The sequence below is a fragment of the Otolemur garnettii genome, unplaced genomic scaffold, assembly GCF_000181295.1.
Source record: "Otolemur garnettii isolate 467f Iridium unplaced genomic scaffold, OtoGar3 scaffold00091, whole genome shotgun sequence".
Taxonomy (NCBI): Eukaryota; Metazoa; Chordata; class Mammalia; order Primates; family Galagidae; genus Otolemur; species Otolemur garnettii.
The window spans coordinates 1,839,158-1,857,380 of NW_003852486.1; the positions used below are offsets into that span (position 1 = coordinate 1,839,158).

Sequence of the window (18,223 nt, forward strand, 5' to 3'; positions counted from 1 at the left end):
ATGCTGGGATGTTCATCATGTCGAGTCATCCCTTATTGGTTTGTTTGATCACTTGTTCTATTGTTTTACAAGATTTGTGAGTTTAGGGTTTTTATTAGGTGGATTTACACTAGTAGGTATGCTGATTTGTGTATAGTACTATTCTGAGTATTTCATGCAGGGAAGGTTTGGTCATGGCAAATTTCCTAAGTGTTTGCTTGTCTGGGAAAGATTTAATTTTTCCATCAGTGGTGAAACTTAGTTTTGCAGGATACAAAATTCTAGGCTGGCATTTATTATACTTACATAAATTGACACATGATTTGGAAAAGAAATTGCCTGAAAAGATGAGAGGAAAGATAAAGCCTCTTTTGACTTCTGAAGTGAGATGAGAAATTTAGAGTGCATGTGTTTATGAGAAGAGTGGTGGGAGGATTAGAGTCATGTTTTAAGAGCCATAGCCTAAGGGTTTATATTAAGAAATCCCTAGAGATGAGGGAGTAGGAGTAGCAAGGAGGGGTCATGAGGTGGTGAGGGAGCAATCAAGCATTTGGGGAAAGGCTTCTTAAAGCACACCTCCCCAGGTGAGAGGCAAACTTGGCCCATCAAAGTACCCTCCAAGAAGCCTCTTCTGAGCCTTATTTACTTGCCTCTGGGGTGGGTTCTCTCCTATACATGTTTCCCTTGTGGCCTCAGTCAGCCTAGGTTTGGGGACTCTGCCTTAGGCGGATAAGTCTCACTGAAGGGGAGAAAAGGCTCCTAGGTCCAGTTTCCATCTCCCACACATTCACTGAGCCAGGAAGACCAACACAGACACTGAATGATGTTCGGTTGTCGGTAGATGAAAGGGTGGCCATTCTAGCTGCACTAATCAGGGATCAGCAAGGTGGGATCAATGACAGGGGCTTTGAAAACAAATACTATTATGAAATCAGATTTTAAAAACCATCTTGCACAATGTCCTCTAGGTTTGATGTTTACATTCACCCTACAGCAAAGAAATTGGCTAACTACAGCTTTGAAAATATTGAGAGATAAGAAGTTGTCCCATATGTTGCCACAGACTGGCCATGTGCTGGCACATATGGTAGAAAGTGGGTATTTCTGGAAAAAAAAATTGTTCATGCAATAGAGGCTATAACTAATAGATTCTAATGGCATAGAAAGCAATTAATTGAGTTCAGTTCTATGCTTATTGTTCCAGATACTATCAACAGCGGAGAAATATGCAAAAATTAATGAAGTACTATGTTTATTCTCAAAGATCTTAACAATTTATGAAAAAGAAGGACATGGTTAAAAAATAAGTAATTCACTATGCTAAATGTAAATGTTATGAGGACATAAAAGAAGGAATAAATAACATTTTCTGGGGGAGTTAGAAAAAAATGGCTGTAAAAAGTTAGCATTTGGCCTGGTTTCAATGGATGAGAAGCAGCTCCCAGATGGAGAAAAGAACAAAGTGAACCAGAAGGAAATTTTCAGGATGGGCAAAGGTACCAGAAATGGGACAAAGCAAGGATTTCTGTGTTAGCATATCTGTGTCAGTTAGAGAGGTGAATGTACAGTCCCTGCAGAATAAAAGATTCAGAAGAGTCTTTTAAATACTAATTGCTTTGAGTGAATTTAGTATTCTAAATTACCAAACCCCAAATTTTATTTCTCCTACAGAGCACTAAGGTTTTTTGAAGGAATGTTAGAAGTTTAGTGGGTGGTGTGAATTGGAAGGAAAATGGTTTAAATTAATTAGGTTGATTAAATAATACATTATTGAATGCTTTTAATGTGACAGCCATTACGGCAAGCATTAGCATGATGAAAATAAGCAAGAGACTGTGGTTTGTCAGTATGAGTGGAACCGGACAGCCCTCCTCAAATGCAGTGTGATCTACATAGGGTTTAGATCACAGGTGTGACTGACAGCGGCTACCATTTTTTGCATTTAAAGTCACTTCATGTTTTTTGTTGTTCTTTTCCTTTTTTTTCCTTTTTGCATCTGCTTCACATTTTGCTTAAGAATAATTAGCATGGTCAATAATTCTTTTCATCTGAAATTTTACCAAGCAAGCTATGTATTCCTCACCTGTACTTATAACTCTGGTTTTCTGAAAATACAGAATTTATACTTACTTCCACTTTATCACTTTTATTTTTGAATATGCATTTTTACAAGAAATATATTAATCACCCCTCTCATTTTTTGTTATATCAGCACATCTACAAGGCAAATTCAACCCTTCATTTCTGAGCTTAAGGTCAGAATATTAAATTTCAGTTATTTTGTTAAAAATCTGTATATGACAATATCACTCTTTTATTAAACATTCTTCAGTGATGCCCCACAATCTATTTAAATGAGGTCTCAAATTATTGGGTGACTTTCTAAGTGACTTATCATACAGGGAAATGTGTATCCCCAACTCAGGCTGCCTGCTGCCCAGGAATTTCTTTTTCTTGAAAGAGTTGTTTTCCTTTATTATCCAGTTGATTCTTACACTTCTGGGAAAATTCAGCTCAAGGCTTCCATTAATTATCCTTTTTCATTTATCTTGGTCTGAGACATGGGCCCCTTTTTGGCACTCTGCAGTGTTCTGACTTCACAGGTAATGTTAAGATGACTGATTGTTGTATCTGCTTCCCCCCAAGGTTGTGAGCTTTCTGGTGGCAGAAGCTGTACTTTGTTGAATTTGGTATTCCTTTTGCCTGACTCATACATATTCAATAAATGTTTATAGGTGAACTAAACATTAAGAAAAGACTTACTGCTACATTAATCTCACGCAACATTTATCCTTTGAGATTTGTCTAAAGAAAAGACTATTTCCTGGGGGGCAGGGACAGAATTTGGGTGGAAAGTCACATAGTATAGAAATAAACAACACGGTGTACATAAATTCAAATTTTGTTTCCATGAAATAGTGTCTAAATGAAATGGAAAAGTGTCATGACCTCTTTATTCTACTTCTGAGTTTTCTTAGCTGTGAAGTACACATAACAATGGACTACAAAAATGAAGTAAGATATTGAATGTAAAACACTTATAAAAATGATGCATAGTAAGTACTAATAGGAGTTAGCTGATGTTATTTTAGGGTAGTATTAATAGTAGTAACAACAGTAGTAAAAACTAAAGAGTTACCTTTAAGTTAGGAGAGAGAGAGAGAGAAATGATGTTCTGATTTGAATTTAACAGTCACTACAATCTAGTTTTTTCTTCTTTCTTTACCTCAGCCTCTCATGGAACAACACAACCACTCAATCCTGGCTGAATTTGTGCTCCTGGGCTTCCCCAATGTGAGACACATCAGGGGCTGGCTCTTTGTCTTGTTGCTGTTAGCATACCTATTCACCATCTGTGGTAACATGCTCATATTTTTAGTCATACGACTGGATACAGCCCTCCACATACCCATGTACCACTTTGTCAGTGTCCTCTCCTTTTTAGAGCTGTGGTATACAGCCACTACCATCCCCAAGATGCTAGCTAATCTTCTCAGTGAAAAGAGGACCATTTCTTTTGCAGGATGCCTCCTTCAGACATATTTCTTCCACTCTCTGGGGGCCTCTGAATGCTACCTTCTTACAGCCATGGCCTATGACCGTTACCTGGCCATCTGCCGGCCCCTCCACTATCCTGCAATTATGACTGCCACACTGTGTGCCAAGATGGCTGTAGGATGTTGGACTTGTGGTTTCCTGTGTCCCATTTCTGAGGTCATCTTGGTCTCCCAGCTCCCTTTCTGTGGCTACAATGAAATCCAACACATCTTCTGTGACTTTCCACCTCTGCTGAGCTTGGCCTGCAAGGACACATCCACAAATGTTGTGGTGGACTTTGCCATCAATGCCTTCATCATCCTTCTCACCTTCCTCTTTATCATGGTTTCTTATGTAAGAATCATTGGGGCTGTACTGAAGATCAAAACAGCAGCAGGAAGAAAGAAGGCCTTTTCCACATGTGCCTCACATCTCACTGTGGTCCTCATCTTCTTCGGGAGTATCATCTTCATGTATGTGCGGTTAAGGAAGAGCTATTCACTGACTCTCGATCGGACACTTGCTGTCGTTTACTCTGTGCTGACACCACTGGTCAACCCAATCATCTACAGTCTTCGTAACAAGGAACTCATTAAGGCCGTCAAAAGGACTTTCTGGAAGGGGAGGAAGGCTACTCCTATTCACCACTGACTTTCTTCCAAGGTCCTTCCTCCACCTTCTTGTTGACTTCATAAAAGTTGTACTTACTTTTGGCCTGGTCTTGGTTTACTGGCAGGCTTCTTCTAGTCTGCCATTTTATCCCCCATCCTTTTACTTTCAATCTATCTATATTTTTATTTAAAGTGGATTTTATAGACAACATAGAATGTGTTCATAGATTTATGACCGATCTGAAAAGTTTAATTGGTATATTTAGACTATTTCTATTTAATGTAAATACTAATATATTTAGATTGAACTCTACCAGTTAGATAGCTATTTTCTCTTTGCTCCATTTGTTTTTTATTTTTAATTTGTCACCTTCTTCTGATTTTTTTTGGCTGGGGCTGGGTTTGAACCCACTACCTCTGTCATATGGGACTAGCACCTTACTCCTTTGAGCCACAGGTGCCACCCTTCTGATTTATTTTTGATTTAGTATTTTTTGACTCCACTTTATCTCCAATACTGATCTATAATTTATACCACTTTCAAAGATTTATTTAGTCTAACTTAGGTTTACAACAGTATCTATAATTATCTAGAAATTGCTTTGCTGATAATATACCACTTCATGTGTAGCATAAGGGAAAAATATGATAATATATTTATGTATTTATAGCTTTGTAGGTATCTATCTATTGTAAGAGAACAGGTCCCAGCTGACCTTGGCTGACCCAGCTCTCCTCCTCCCCATTTGCATTTCTCTTAGTGTACTGAGAATGCAACATCCTAAGATGGGATTGCTCATCCTGAGTGCTGCGATGTCAGTGAACCAGGCTGCCTTACATAAATTTATTTATAAAGTTAGGGAAGGGTGCTCTTTTGGTCAACTAACTGGGATGCAATATGGACATGTGTAGTGAGACTCCATCCACTCTGGGCAACTTTCCTGAGCCTTGGTAATGTGCTTGTCATAGATCCCAGGCCTCCATTTATCTTGTATGCCTGTCTGTGAATAACCAATCTGGTTATGCTGATTTGTTGTGTGACTGTTCTGTCTCTCTAAAGTCATACACTTGGTAGAGAACTTTGCAATTCTATGTGTGTCTTCAATACCAGTTCCTTCTTGCTTTTACCACACTATTTTACCCTCTATATTTTTATACTTACAATGAACACACAGTACACTGTTATTGCTTTTGCTTTTGCTATAAACAGTCAGTTATATCATTGTATATGGATGGGGATAAAAGACATTTCAGGGGGATGAGAGGTCAGTGAGTACTGAGGAAGGTTATGGAGCTGTGTGTTGAAGAGATGTGATGCTATAAGAGAGCTAGCAGCCATGCGCAAGGTCCTACTTGTACCAGTTCTTGAGATCTCATTGTTAAATTATATGGAATTTTGTAAACTAGTACCATGAAATCAGATGTGGTAAGAGAATTAATAGTATGTAAATCAGCAAATGCTACAAATCAGGGCCTTTTCTCAAGAGGAGGTTATGTCAAAGATAAACAAAGGCAGACACTAATTAAAGTGGTAGGGGATAAGGAAGAGGGTCCACCCTGTGCTGAACTCAACTTTTATCTGCCTGGAGACAGCTGAATACTTTAAAGAGAGAATGAGTATAAAGAGGGGGACAAAAGGGGACTTGCCAGAGTCAAAGAAGTAGAGAATTATAAAGGGTTCGTCATGATAAATGCAACTAGGCCAGCTATATCTGCTAGCTAGCAATTATTTAATTTGTATTCTATCCTCCCACAGAGTGGAAAACAGAAACCCTATTATATATGATGATTACATTGCAAAAGAAAGGCTTTCACATGGCTTGAGAAAGACACTCCTGAGTTGTAAGAAATTCATATACATCTCAAGAGGATAAAAGAAATCTCCACAGTTGCTAGCCCTTTTTAGTAACTGCTCTAATAAAAGGTGGTCAGCTGCCAGTTGGCTAGAATAAACCATAAATTATTCTGGTAGCCCTGGGTTTTCTCCAGTAGGCACTGGGGAGGAACTAGAATCATCTTAAGAATATGACCTTGAGCTATTAAAAACTATGTCAGTGTTCATTTAAGTCTTTTAATGCATCTGTGTTGTGAGGCAGAAGGTGGTTGGAATCATTTTTGCTGCGAGTCTACAGTTTTTATAGGCCAAATTTGAAGCTTAGTCAAGAAATGGCTTCAGAGATGCATGGATAGAGTTTGACCAGGGAGAGAATAGGGTATCAGTTAAAAGGAGATAGCAGTATTGGTGGAGATCTTTTAAGGCTAAAGTGTAGTCTAGCCTACAGAAAAGAATTTATTTAAAATAAAATAGAAAAGGGTGGAAAATTTAACTAAAAAGATGGTGGCTATTTAGCCCATAACTGCCTTATAAAGATTTAGAAAACCTGAAGAAATCTATAGTCATTACATAAATTAAATTATTAGTTAAAATCTAGAACGATCAAAGAAAAAATAACAGTGGTGCAAAAATTAAATCATTAGTCAAAAATCTATCACCACACATACACAACCAAACTCTTGCAACTCATTTTCAAAAAAAGAAAATCTTAAAGGAAGAGATTAAAAAACAGAAAAGAAAAATCTTGGATGGAAGTGTGAAAGTGAAAAAAAAATTCAGATTTTCTCAAAGTACACATTATAGTTAGTAAGTACATTTTCCTCATTTATCATTAGATTATTACTTTCATAAGAGAAAAGTAATGTTTTCTTTATACTTCTAAAAATGTTTAACTGACAATAATTATACATATTCATAGAGTATAATACAATGCTTTAATACATAGAAGCATAGTGGAAATGATCAAATTAGGCTAATTAACATACTCATTGCTGCACATACAGTACTAATCATTTCTTTGTGGTGAGACTATTTAAAATCCACTCTTTTGGCTACACTGCAATCAAACATTCTAGGAGGTGACTAATGTGACATAAATAGTTGGAAGAATAGTTAAGATTGAAGCCCAAGATTGTGAAGCAGGGCTCTTTTCAAAGAAAGGTAACACTGCACAAAATAGGAAACTGCAGTATGTAAGAGAAGATAAAACCACTGTAGATATGAGCCACAGACAAGAACAGGAGCCTGCCTCCACAGTATTTATGTCCTCTGCCTGTACCTGTCCTCAGCCTCCCGGGGTCCAAGAATTTTAGTCACACTTTGGAAAAGGTCCTATCATAATTGGAAGGCATATACAGGGTGGCCATAAAGTTCATGTGCATTTTTAAAATAGCATGCAATTTAAGATTATACATGAAATTTACTGCCACCCTATATTACGCTATATGCATTCTCTCAAGTCACATAATACCCATTTGAACCCAGAGTTCCCACACCAGTTATTGTTTACTTTACTCAAGAAAATTATTGCCTTGAGAGATACTCAATTCCAACTTGGACTGGTAGTCATAGTAGTGAACTAGTAGGTAATGAGGACCACTGGCTAATGAACTTGCTGTAAGTCAGTTCCCTTCCTGAGAGAGTACTTTAGTGACCCCCGGAGAGCTGCTCAGAAGGCCCAGGGGCTTCTGCCTTTGTAAGGGCCCTATAAAGAATCCAGGACGTGGGAGAAGAATGTTTTATGGCTTGACTTCCTCCCGCAGCTTCTATCAAAGTGCTAAACTTCAGCGAGAAGCAAGAAGTGAGCAGGGAGTTATCTTTCACTTCCAGACTCTAAGCAGGGGCTACACTCCCAAGTCAAGCCTGGGCAGAGCCCTCCCCAGCACCAAGCTCTGGGTAAGGGCCTTGTCAGGCAGGTGTTGTCATCCTCACATTCTTCTATAGTATGAGCTCTGGACAGAGACTTGGAACATTCAGAGATAAGGAGAAGCATTTAAAAAATGAGGGTACACAGAATACATCATTCAAAATAAGAAAAAACTATGTTTTTTTATAAAAAGATATTCTTTTCAAATGCTATAGTGAAAATCCTAGGTTCAAAATTCTCATGTTGACGATGCTTTTAACTAACTGGGTGGCCTTGAGCAAATCATCTCTCCTTTCTGGGTCCCAGTTGCCTTGTTTTACAAAATGAAGACATTGAATAAGATGATCTCTGAAGTTATGTCCCCCTCCCCACCTTAGACGAAGAATATGTATAAATCATAATATAATCCTTGGATGAGGAATATTTAATCCTATAGATTTCACTAAGCAAGACAACTGGGTTACAGAATGGATTATGCAGGCCAAAAATGAGTTGTGTTAATCAGGGAAAGACATTTTAAGTTTAATTATTAATAAGGTGGACATTCTAAATCAGGCTGCTGACTGGAGCTGCAGGGAGGGGTAGAATTGAAATACCAGCCTCTCCAAGCATTTCCTGGGTGGACTTTACTCTGCAGGTGACCTGGGGAGGGCAATAGCACTTTGAGGGCTGCCTTCCTGTTAGGACTTCTGTGGCTCATGTGGCTCAACTTATTTCCCTGTCCCTCTATGCTTCACATTCTAGGGACCTGAATGGTGAGCAATGGACACAGGGAACTGGAGCCAGGTAACAGAATTCATCATCTTGGGCTTTCCCCATCTCCAGGGTGTCCAGACATACCTCTTTATCTTGCTATTTCTCATTTACCTCACTACTGTATGGGGAAATCTGCTGATATTCCTGGTGATCCGCCTGGACTCCCAGCTCCACACACCCATGTACCACTTTGTCAGTACACTCTCCTTCTTGGAGCTTGGCTACACAGCTGCCACCATCCCCAAGATGCTGGCAAACTTGCTCAGTGAGAAGAAGACCATTTCCTTCTCTGGCTGTCTCCTGCAGATCTATTTCTTTCACTCCCTTGGAGCCACTGAGTGCTATCTCCTGACAGCCATGGCTTACGATAGGTACTTAGCCATCTGCCGGCCCCTGCACTACCCCACCCTCATGACCCCAGCACTCTGTGCCAAGATTGCTGTTAGCTGTTGGTTGGCAGGCTTGGCTGGGCCAGTGGCTGAAATTTCCTTGGTTTCGCGCCTTCCATTCTGTGGCCCCAATCGCATTCAGCACATCTTTTGCGATTTCCCTCCTGTTCTGAGCTTAGCTTGCACTGATACATCTATCAACATCCTAGTGGATTTTGTTATAAATTCCTGCAAGATCTTGGCCACGTTCCTGCTAATCCTCAGTTCCTACGTGCTCATCATAGGCGCAGTACTCCGCACACCCTCGGCCGCTGGCAGGAGGAAGGCCTTCTCCACGTGCGCCTCCCACCTCACCGTGGTCGTCACCTTCTATGCGAGCATCCTCTTTATGTACGTGAGGCTGAAAAAGACTTACTCGCTGGACCATGACCGTGCCCTGGCAGTGGTCTACTCAGTGCTCGTCCCCTTCCTCAACCCCTTCATTTACAGCCTGCGCAACAAGGACATCAAGGAGGCGGTGAGAAGGCAACTGAAGAAAACAGGGGTGCTGGGGTGAGCCGGGGCAGCTGCTCCGGGCAGGCCAAGGCTGGGTTGAGGGCATGGGGACCCCAAGTGTCAGCCGCAGCAGAGATGATACACAAGCATTTCACGCTTTTCTGCCCTGACAGGTACAGCCTGGCTTTCAGGGCTTCAGCCTCCTGTGGCTTCTGCCCAAGCCACACTCAACTTTAGGATGAGAGACTAGAGAAGGGCGCTTTCTCTCAACAGGGTGTGATAAGGAGATTTTAAAGTCCCAGAGGTTTATGCACTATACTTAGGATTTTGGTCAAAACTGTATTTTAACTATTGTATGTATATATATATTTCAAATTTATAGGACTTCACATAAATATATTTTGTCACGTCTTGTGCAAGAATATGCATTAAATAAAACTTAGAACAAGTAATGAATGATTTTTTTAAAATCACTTATAATCACTTTATGTGGAAAAGACTGGTATAGCATAGATAAAAGTATGATTTTTGAAATCACATATATACTGGATTTAAATCCTGTTTTGTTGGGTCACTTGTTAATCGCATAATTCTTGGAAAGTAATTTAGCCTCTCTGAATCTTAATTCCATCCTTTGATAACACTGTTTTCTTGAAGATTGTTCTGAGAATTAGTGATAAGATTTGCAAGCTTCAATATGCATTGTCTGGCATATGGGGTGACAGTGAAAAAAGAAAATGTTATACTTATTTTCATTTATTTTATTCTGCTCATACCTCTCATCACTACTTTTAGACTTAGAACAATATACAGTAAAATATAAATAAATAAAAAATACTTCCTAGGTACTTTTCCCCAAAGGAAAAGAGAAATAGAGAAGATTTGTGAGAAGAGGGTAATGGTCACTTTTGTTTTTGACAAGTCCCAGGTGCATCTCTTAATATTCCTGTAATCTGGGCTCAATATGTATGAGTATGAGTATGAAAGTATAGAAGTTGAGTCTGTAGCAGGAAGTAACATTATTATCTTAGTTCAGCTCCTTTGAATTCTGCCTTTATCTAGCTGGCAAATCCTCCATCCTTCATTCCTTCTCTTTTTGCTGCCCTAGGCTTGCATGCGTACTGCTGCCATTGACATCAAAGACAGCCCCCTTCCTCTCTGTTTCTTTTGCTCTTGCAAGCATGGACCTACTTTTTGTTTCAGCCAGCCCAGCTTGTCAATGAGTTGATCCACTAGTCAACAACAAATCTTGGCAAGTCAATACATAATTTGCCGAATCCTATGCTAAATGTTCTGACATTCAGAAGGATGAGGAGATCTTTTTCTGCTATTTGTGTCCCCTTACTCAGTCTATTGGGAGATGTGGGGCAAACAACTTGACATTAACAGTAATAAAAATAAAAGATAGAAAATAAGTCATATCAAAATAAGGGTCATTATTGGTTCTGAAATCAGTGCCAGGGATATTAGAAGCAAGAATCTTTCTTGAAGATTGCAGTTATTTGGAGGGGGGTTGAGAAGCAGGAGGCGACAGTGTTAAAAGTAATCATTTCTGAGCTTTAGCGTTAAAGATTAAGGATGTCCTTGTAAAAATAATCAATGTGCAGGGTTGAAAGAGAGAAGAGGATAGAAAAGGGCATACATTCAAAGACATTGAAAACATGGGAAACAAACTTTGGAACATATAAAGGAAGTGAAATAGCCTAAATACTGGGAACAATGAGACTGGTTGGCTCATCATATCTCATGGGAAGGAAAACAGTAAACTTGATGGATACTGACATTATTATTCATAACAGCAATAATGATTCATTAGATTCAGAGGCTTTCAAAGGCCAAGACCACTTATATGACAGTCACTCAATGAAGGCTGTGGACATAACAGAGTGCCTGATGCTGAGTTACTACTTAGACTTTTAAAAAAATAAGGCTTGAAGACTAGAGGAATAAACCCTTTTACTCCTTTAAATATGATAATTAGCGATCACTTTTACCCATTGAATATACCATTTGCTTTGGAACTCTTCTTAGGTTTAGTCATTAGGATGTAAGTTCTGTGACATAGGATGGAATTGACCATTCAAGATAATGGTCAATAAGAATAACCTGGTTCTGTGACCAGATAATTACATTCCTACCCTGGCTTCCTAACAAATAATTCTGTGTACTTTGATTAGTTATTTCAACTTCATGTTTCATGTTTCCTATTTGATAAGAAGGTTAAAATTAATTTTAAGGAATTGTTATGATTCAGTCATGGGGGGTAGCAAGACAGCAGACAAAAAGGATCATTCACCTGAGCTCACCTAGAATGACTGTGGAAAAAGAGAGAACCCACCCACACCTGCTGTAGGGACCTTACCTAGAGTCATAGCTCAGGGAGCATAGTGAGGAGGTGGGAAGATGTAAACAGTGTATGATCCAGAGAGGTAGAAATCTGATGAATTAGGCAAGTGATTGCAACCCACTGGGATTAGCTGGACCCCCACAGATGTCCCGGACAGAAAGAAACCTTTCCAGAGTTTTTAGTTTTGAGGGGAAGCTGCACATTGAGTGGAAAGCTCAGAAGACTGGGTAGACTCAAACAGTATACAGGAAGCAGATTTGAACACTGGTTGGAATGGATTTGCCATAGGTTTGGTGGCCAGCCAGGCAGCCATACTGAGAAGGTCTTGGTGGCCAGGGATTTGCCATTACAGGAAGGTCATGAGAAGATCTTAGCTGGGGCCTAAAGCATAGTTGTCTTAATTCTACCTGCTGGAAGAGAACTCCATTCTTGGGACAGGCTTGGGGACTCCCACGTCCCATAAGAACTAGAGTCTAGGGCACTGTGTGACCTGACACTGAACGATTCTTGTGAGCTTTAACATACCAACCTAGCAGGATCTGAATGCTGAGGAAACAATCAAGTGATCACTGAGGGCAACTATTAGGATTAAGGACCATACAGGTTGCTGGCTGTGTCCTCTGTCTACTAAAAAACCCACAGCATCCCTAGTGTCCTGGTGACATATTGAAACACACTGTCATCAAGAGCAAGGACTTTTGTTGTTGTTGTTGTTGTTTTTGGCCATGAGGAAGAATTTGGCTTTGCTCAGGCTGAGGCTACTTTAATACCTAAGCTCTGACACAAGGTAATTTGAAGCAAAAGAAGAGGAAGAAGGAAAGAACAGGACAAAGATGGGAACAAGAAGAAAGAACACTTGAGGAGGAACCAAAAGAAATTTCAGGCAACATGAAAACAGAGCTACTCCCCCAACAGACTATGAGGCAGCTATTGCAGAAGACTCCACCTATAAAGAATTAACATATTTGACAGAAAGGGAATTTAAAATATGATGATAAAGACAATAAAAGGCATGGAGGAGAAAATGGAAAGACAGAAACAAAAGTTAGATAAGAGATATTTAGAATATAGAAAAGATATGGTGGACCTTAAAGAAATGAAGGAGACAATCAGGGAATGTAAAGATGCAGTAGAAAGTATCAAAAATAGGTTAGACCATGAAGAAGTAAGAACTTTAGAGGTAGAGGATAAAGTTTTTGAGTTAATCCAGGTAGTTAAAGGGGCAGGAAAAAAAAAAAAAACAGAAAGAAAGCAGAATAGGTGCTCAGGGAATTACCAGCCTCCATGAAGCATTCAAAGACATGAATATTAGGGATCCCTGAAGGGGAAGAAGATTGTGCCAAAGGAATGGAAACCCTACTGGAGACTACCATAAATAAAAAGTTCTTAAGTTTTGCTGAAGACCCCGACACACTCCTTTCAGATGGATATCGAACCCCAGATTATCTCAACTAAAACAGACCTCTCCAAGGCACACTGTCCAAAGTCAAGATGAAAGAAAATTACTGAAAGCAACCAACTGAACTACAGTGGCAGAGCCATAGGATGGCAGCAGACTTTTTAACTGAAACTTTGCAAGCCAGAAAAAAATGGTCATCCAACTTCAACATTATTCAACAAAACAATTTTTCAGCCCAGTATTCTGTATCCAGCTAAACTAAGCTTCAAAACTGATAGAAAAATAAAATCCTTGGCACTTATACAAGCACTCAGGAAATTCGCCAAAACAAGAACAGCTCTACAGAAATACTAAGACCTATTCACAAGACTGACCATCATAATGGACCACCAGCAAAGTAAACACCCAGAAGCTAAAGGTCAAAACTTAGCTTCCACAATAGCACAAAGGCTAAATCTACAAAACAGACTTTCAGAAAATAAGATGAATAGACTCCACCACACCTATCAGTTCTCTCAATAAGTGTCAATGGACTAAATTGACCACTGAAGAGACATACATTGGCTGATTGGATAAAAGAAAACACAAGCCATCCATATGCTGTCTGCAGGAAACACACCTATCCTTGAAGGACAAATCAAGACTCAGAGTTAAGAGATGGAAAATAGTATTTCAAGCAAATGGAAATAAGAGGAAATGAGAGGTTGCAATCTTATTTTCAGGTACAAGTGGATTTAAAGCACCTAAACTTAAAAAATACAAAGATGGTCACTTTACATTGGTCGAAGGAATAATACAATAAGAACATATTTCAATGTTAAATATCTATACATCCAACTTAAATGCTCCCAGATTCATAAAGTAGACCTTGATAGGTCTGAGCAATATAACTTCTCCTAATGCCATAGTAGCCAGGAATTTTAATACCCCTCTGATAGAACAAATCGTCTATACAGAAACTAAACAAAGATACGAAGGCTTAAATGTGACCCTAGAACAAATGGGATTAATAGACATATACATAACACACCGTCCCAAAGCTAAAGACTATACATTTTTCTCATTGACCCATTGTATGTACTCCACCTTGTATCTTCTCAGAGCACAAGGTAATAAAGGGATAATCAATTCCAATGAAAACATTCATCCCCACACAAAGACTTGAAGATTAAACAACCTTATGTTGTATGATAGTTGGGTTCAGGAAGAGGTAAAAGAGGAAATTGTTATATTCCTCAAACATAAGAACAATGAAGATACAAGTTACTAAAACCTGCAGGATACAGCAAAAGCAGTCTTAAAGGGAACTTTATCACATTAGATGCCTAAATTTGAAAAATAGAAAGAGAGTGCATTAACAACTCATAAACCAGCTTCTGGAATTGGAAAAATAACAATCTAATACCAAACCCTGAAGAAGAAAAGAAATATGAAAATTAAATCAGAAATTAATGAACTTGAAATCAAAAATATCATTCAGAAAATAAATGAAACAAAAAGTTGTTTTTTTAAGAAAATAAATGAAATAGATAAACCTGTGGCCAAATTAGCTAGAAAGAGAAAAGTAAAATCTCCAATAACCTCAATCAGAAATGATAAAGGTGAAATAACAACAGATGACACAGAAATATAAGAGATCATCCCTGAGTACTACCAGAAACTCTATGCCCAGAAATTTGAAAATATGGAGGAAATGGGTCAATACTTGGGATCATACCCTCTCCCTAGACTTAACCAAGAAGAAATAGATCTCTTGAACAGACCAATTTCAAGAACTGAGACTGAAGAAAGAATAAAAGATCTCCCAACAAAAAAATGCCCTAGTCCAGATAGCTTCAACTAGAATTTTATCAAACCTTCAAAGAAGAGTTTATACCCATGTTGCTGAAATTTTTCTTAAAAATTGAGAAGGAAGGAATCTTCCACAATACATTCTATAAAGCAAACATCACCTTGATATCAAAACCAGGAAAAGACCCAACTAAAAAGGAGAACTTCAGACCAATTTCACTAATGAATATTAATGCAAAAATTCTCAATAAAATCCTAGGTAATAGATTACAGGTACTCATTTAAGAAATCATACATCATGATCAAGTAGGTTTCATCCCAGGGATACAAGGCTGGTTTAGCATAAGCAAATCCATAAAGGTAATTCGCCATATCAACAGAAGCAAAAACAAAGACCATATGATCCTCTCAATAGATATAGAAAAAACATTTGATAAAATTAAGCATCCTTTGCTAATTACAACACTTAAGAATATAGGCATAGGTTGCACATTTCTGAATCTGAATGAAGCCATCTACAACAAACCCACAGCTATTATATTGAATACAGTAAAACTGAAAGGTTTTCCACTTAGAACTGGAACCAGACAAGATAGTCTTCTGTTGCCACTGCTATTCATCATTGTGCTGTAAGTTCTAGCCAATACAATCAGGCAAGAGAAGGAAATAAAGGACATCCAAATGGGTGCCCAGGAAGTCAAACTCTTACTCTTTGCTGACAATATTATCTTGTACTTAGTGAACCCTAGGAAACCAACCACAAGACTCCTGGAAGTGATCAAAAAATACACCAGCGTCTCAGGATATAAAGTCAATGTCCACAAATCAGTAGCCTTTGTATATGCTAATTACAGTCAAAAGGAGAAGCCAATCAAGGACACAATTCCCTTCATAGTAGCTTCAAAAAAAAAAAAAAAAAAAGAAAGAAAGAAAAGAAAAGTAAAGAAAAAGAAAAAGAAAGAAAGAAAGAAAAAGAAATGCCTAGCAATAAACATAACAAAGAGGAAAAGGACCTCTACAAAGAATATTATGAAACTCTAAGAAAAGAAATAGCAGAAGATATTAACAAATGGAAGAACATAACCATGCTCATGTCTGGGAAGAATGAAAATTGTCAAAGTGTCTATATTTCCCAAAGCAATCCACAGATTCATTGCAATCCCATTAAAATGCCATCATCATGCTTTCAAGATTTGGAAAAATAATTTTTCATTTTGGAAGGAACCAGAAGAAACCCCATATAGCCAAGGCAATTCTTAGTAATAAAAACAAAGCTGAGAGTATCACTCTACCAGACTTTCAGCAATACTACAAGGCCATAGTGATCAAAACAGCATGATATTGGCACAAAAATAGAGACATTGACATTTGGAACAGAATACAAAACCAGAAGTTGAAATTAACATCTTACAACCACCTGGTTTTTTTTTCTGAAATCAGAAAAAAAAAAAGGTTTATTTATTTATTTGTTTATTTACTTTTTTTTTATTAAATCATAGCTGGGTACATTAATGCAATCATGGGGTACAGTGTGCTGGTTTTATATACAATTTGAAATATTTTCATCAAACTGGTTAATATAGCCTTCACAGCATTTTCTTAGTTATTGTGTTAAGACATTTATATTCTACATTTAGTAAATTTCACATTTACCCTTGTAAGGTGCACCAGCCACCTGATCTTTGATAAACAAAACAAGAACATACACTGGGGAAAAGAATTTCTTTTCAATAAATGATGCTGGCAGAACTTGATAACCACAGGTAAAAGACTGAAATTGGACCAACACTTCTCATTACTTACAAAAATTGGTTCAAGATGGATAAAAGATTTACATCTAAAGCATGAAAAAATAAAAGTCCCTGAAGAAATTTTGGGGAAAACACTTGAAAATATTGATCTAGGGAAAGATTTTATGAAGAAGACTTCCATAGCAATTGCAACAACAAAAATAGACAAATGAGACTTAAGTAAACTAAAAAGCTTCTGTACAGCTAAGGAGACAACAACCAAAGCTAATAGACAACTTTCAGAATAGGAAAATACATTTACATATTATGAATCAGACAAAAGCTTGATAACTAGAATCTATAGAGAACTCAAATTAATCAACAAAAGAAATCCAACAATCCCATATATCACTGGGCAAGAGACATGAATAGTACCTTCTCTAAAGAAGACAGACAAATGGCTAACAAACATTTGAAAAAATGCTCATTGGACCTAATCATCAGAGAAATGTAAATCAAAACCACTCCGAGATGACACCTGACTCCAGTGAGAATGTCCTACATCATAAAGTCTCAAAGCTGCAGATGCTGGCGTGGATGTGGAGAGAAGGGAACATTCTTATATTGTAGGTGGTACTGCAAACTACTGCAACCTTTTTGGAAGGAAGTATGGAGAATTCTCAAAGAACTCAAATTAGATCTCCCATTTGATACTGCATCACCATTACTGGGCATCTACCCAGAAGAAAAAACATTATTTTATCATAAGGGCATTTGCACTAGACTGTTGATCACAGCTCAATTTACATTTGCCAAAATGTGGAAATAGCCTAAATTCTCACCAACCCAGGATTAGATTAACAAGCTGTGGTATATGTATGCATGAAATACTCTTCAGCCATTAAAAAAGATGGAGACTTTACATCTTTTATATTAACCTGGATGGAGGTGGAACACCTTCTTAGTATATCATTTCAAGAATGGAGAAGCAAGAATCCAATGTACTCAATTCTAATATGAAGGCAGGTAGGGCAATGCGGGAATGGAGAGAGGGGAGGAGGGAAAGGGATTGGGGGTCATGGTACATGGCACACCTCTTGGAGGTGAGACATAATTATAAGGGGGACTGCATCTAATAAATGCAATTAGTGTAAACTAATCCTTTAGTACCCTCAATGAATTCCAAACAGTAAAAAACAAAAAAGGAGGAAAAAATAAAAAAAGTAGCAGTTACAACATGAAAAAAAAATTGTTATGATGATAAATAAATACAGTTTATGTAAAGTCCTTAACATAGATTCAGACATTGCTTAAAAATGTTAGCTTTTATTAATGTCAAAGAGTTCTGGGACTAGATATGGGGTTAATCATCAACTAATTCTCAGAATTTGGGGGGTAGATTTTGAGACTTGTAAATCACAGTGCTTCACTTATAGATTTTCTGAATTGTAAATTCTGATAATCCATTAGTTTGAACAATTACTTACC

At 38.0% G+C, this 18,223-nt stretch overlaps 2 protein-coding genes across 2 annotated transcripts; both read left to right on the forward strand.

Annotated features, from left to right (window-relative positions):
* Positions 1 to 3,216: 3,216 nt before the first annotated feature.
* LOC100960182 (olfactory receptor 6N2) lies at positions 3,217 to 4,167 on the forward strand. The gene has a single exon (XM_003795217.1). It carries the CDS (start codon positions 3,217 to 3,219, stop codon positions 4,165 to 4,167), a length of 951 nt encoding a protein of 316 aa, XP_003795265.1.
* A 4,409-nt stretch (positions 4,168 to 8,576) lies between these two features.
* On the forward strand, positions 8,577 to 9,578 carry LOC100960490 (olfactory receptor 6N1). Its single transcript, XM_003795218.2, has one exon. It carries the CDS (start codon positions 8,591 to 8,593, stop codon positions 9,527 to 9,529), a length of 939 nt encoding a protein of 312 aa, XP_003795266.1. The 5' UTR covers positions 8,577 to 8,590; the 3' UTR covers positions 9,530 to 9,578.
* The last annotated feature ends 8,645 nt before the right edge of the window (positions 9,579 to 18,223 follow it).

What these genes read in the sequence shown, in the direction of transcription:
- LOC100960490 (XM_003795218.2), top strand. Translation starts at nt 8,591, where the DNA reads ATGGACACAGGGAACTGGAGCCAGGTAACAGAATTCATCATCTTGGGC.
- LOC100960182 (XM_003795217.1), top strand. Translation starts at nt 3,217, where the DNA reads ATGGAACAACACAACCACTCAATCCTGGCTGAATTTGTGCTCCTGGGC.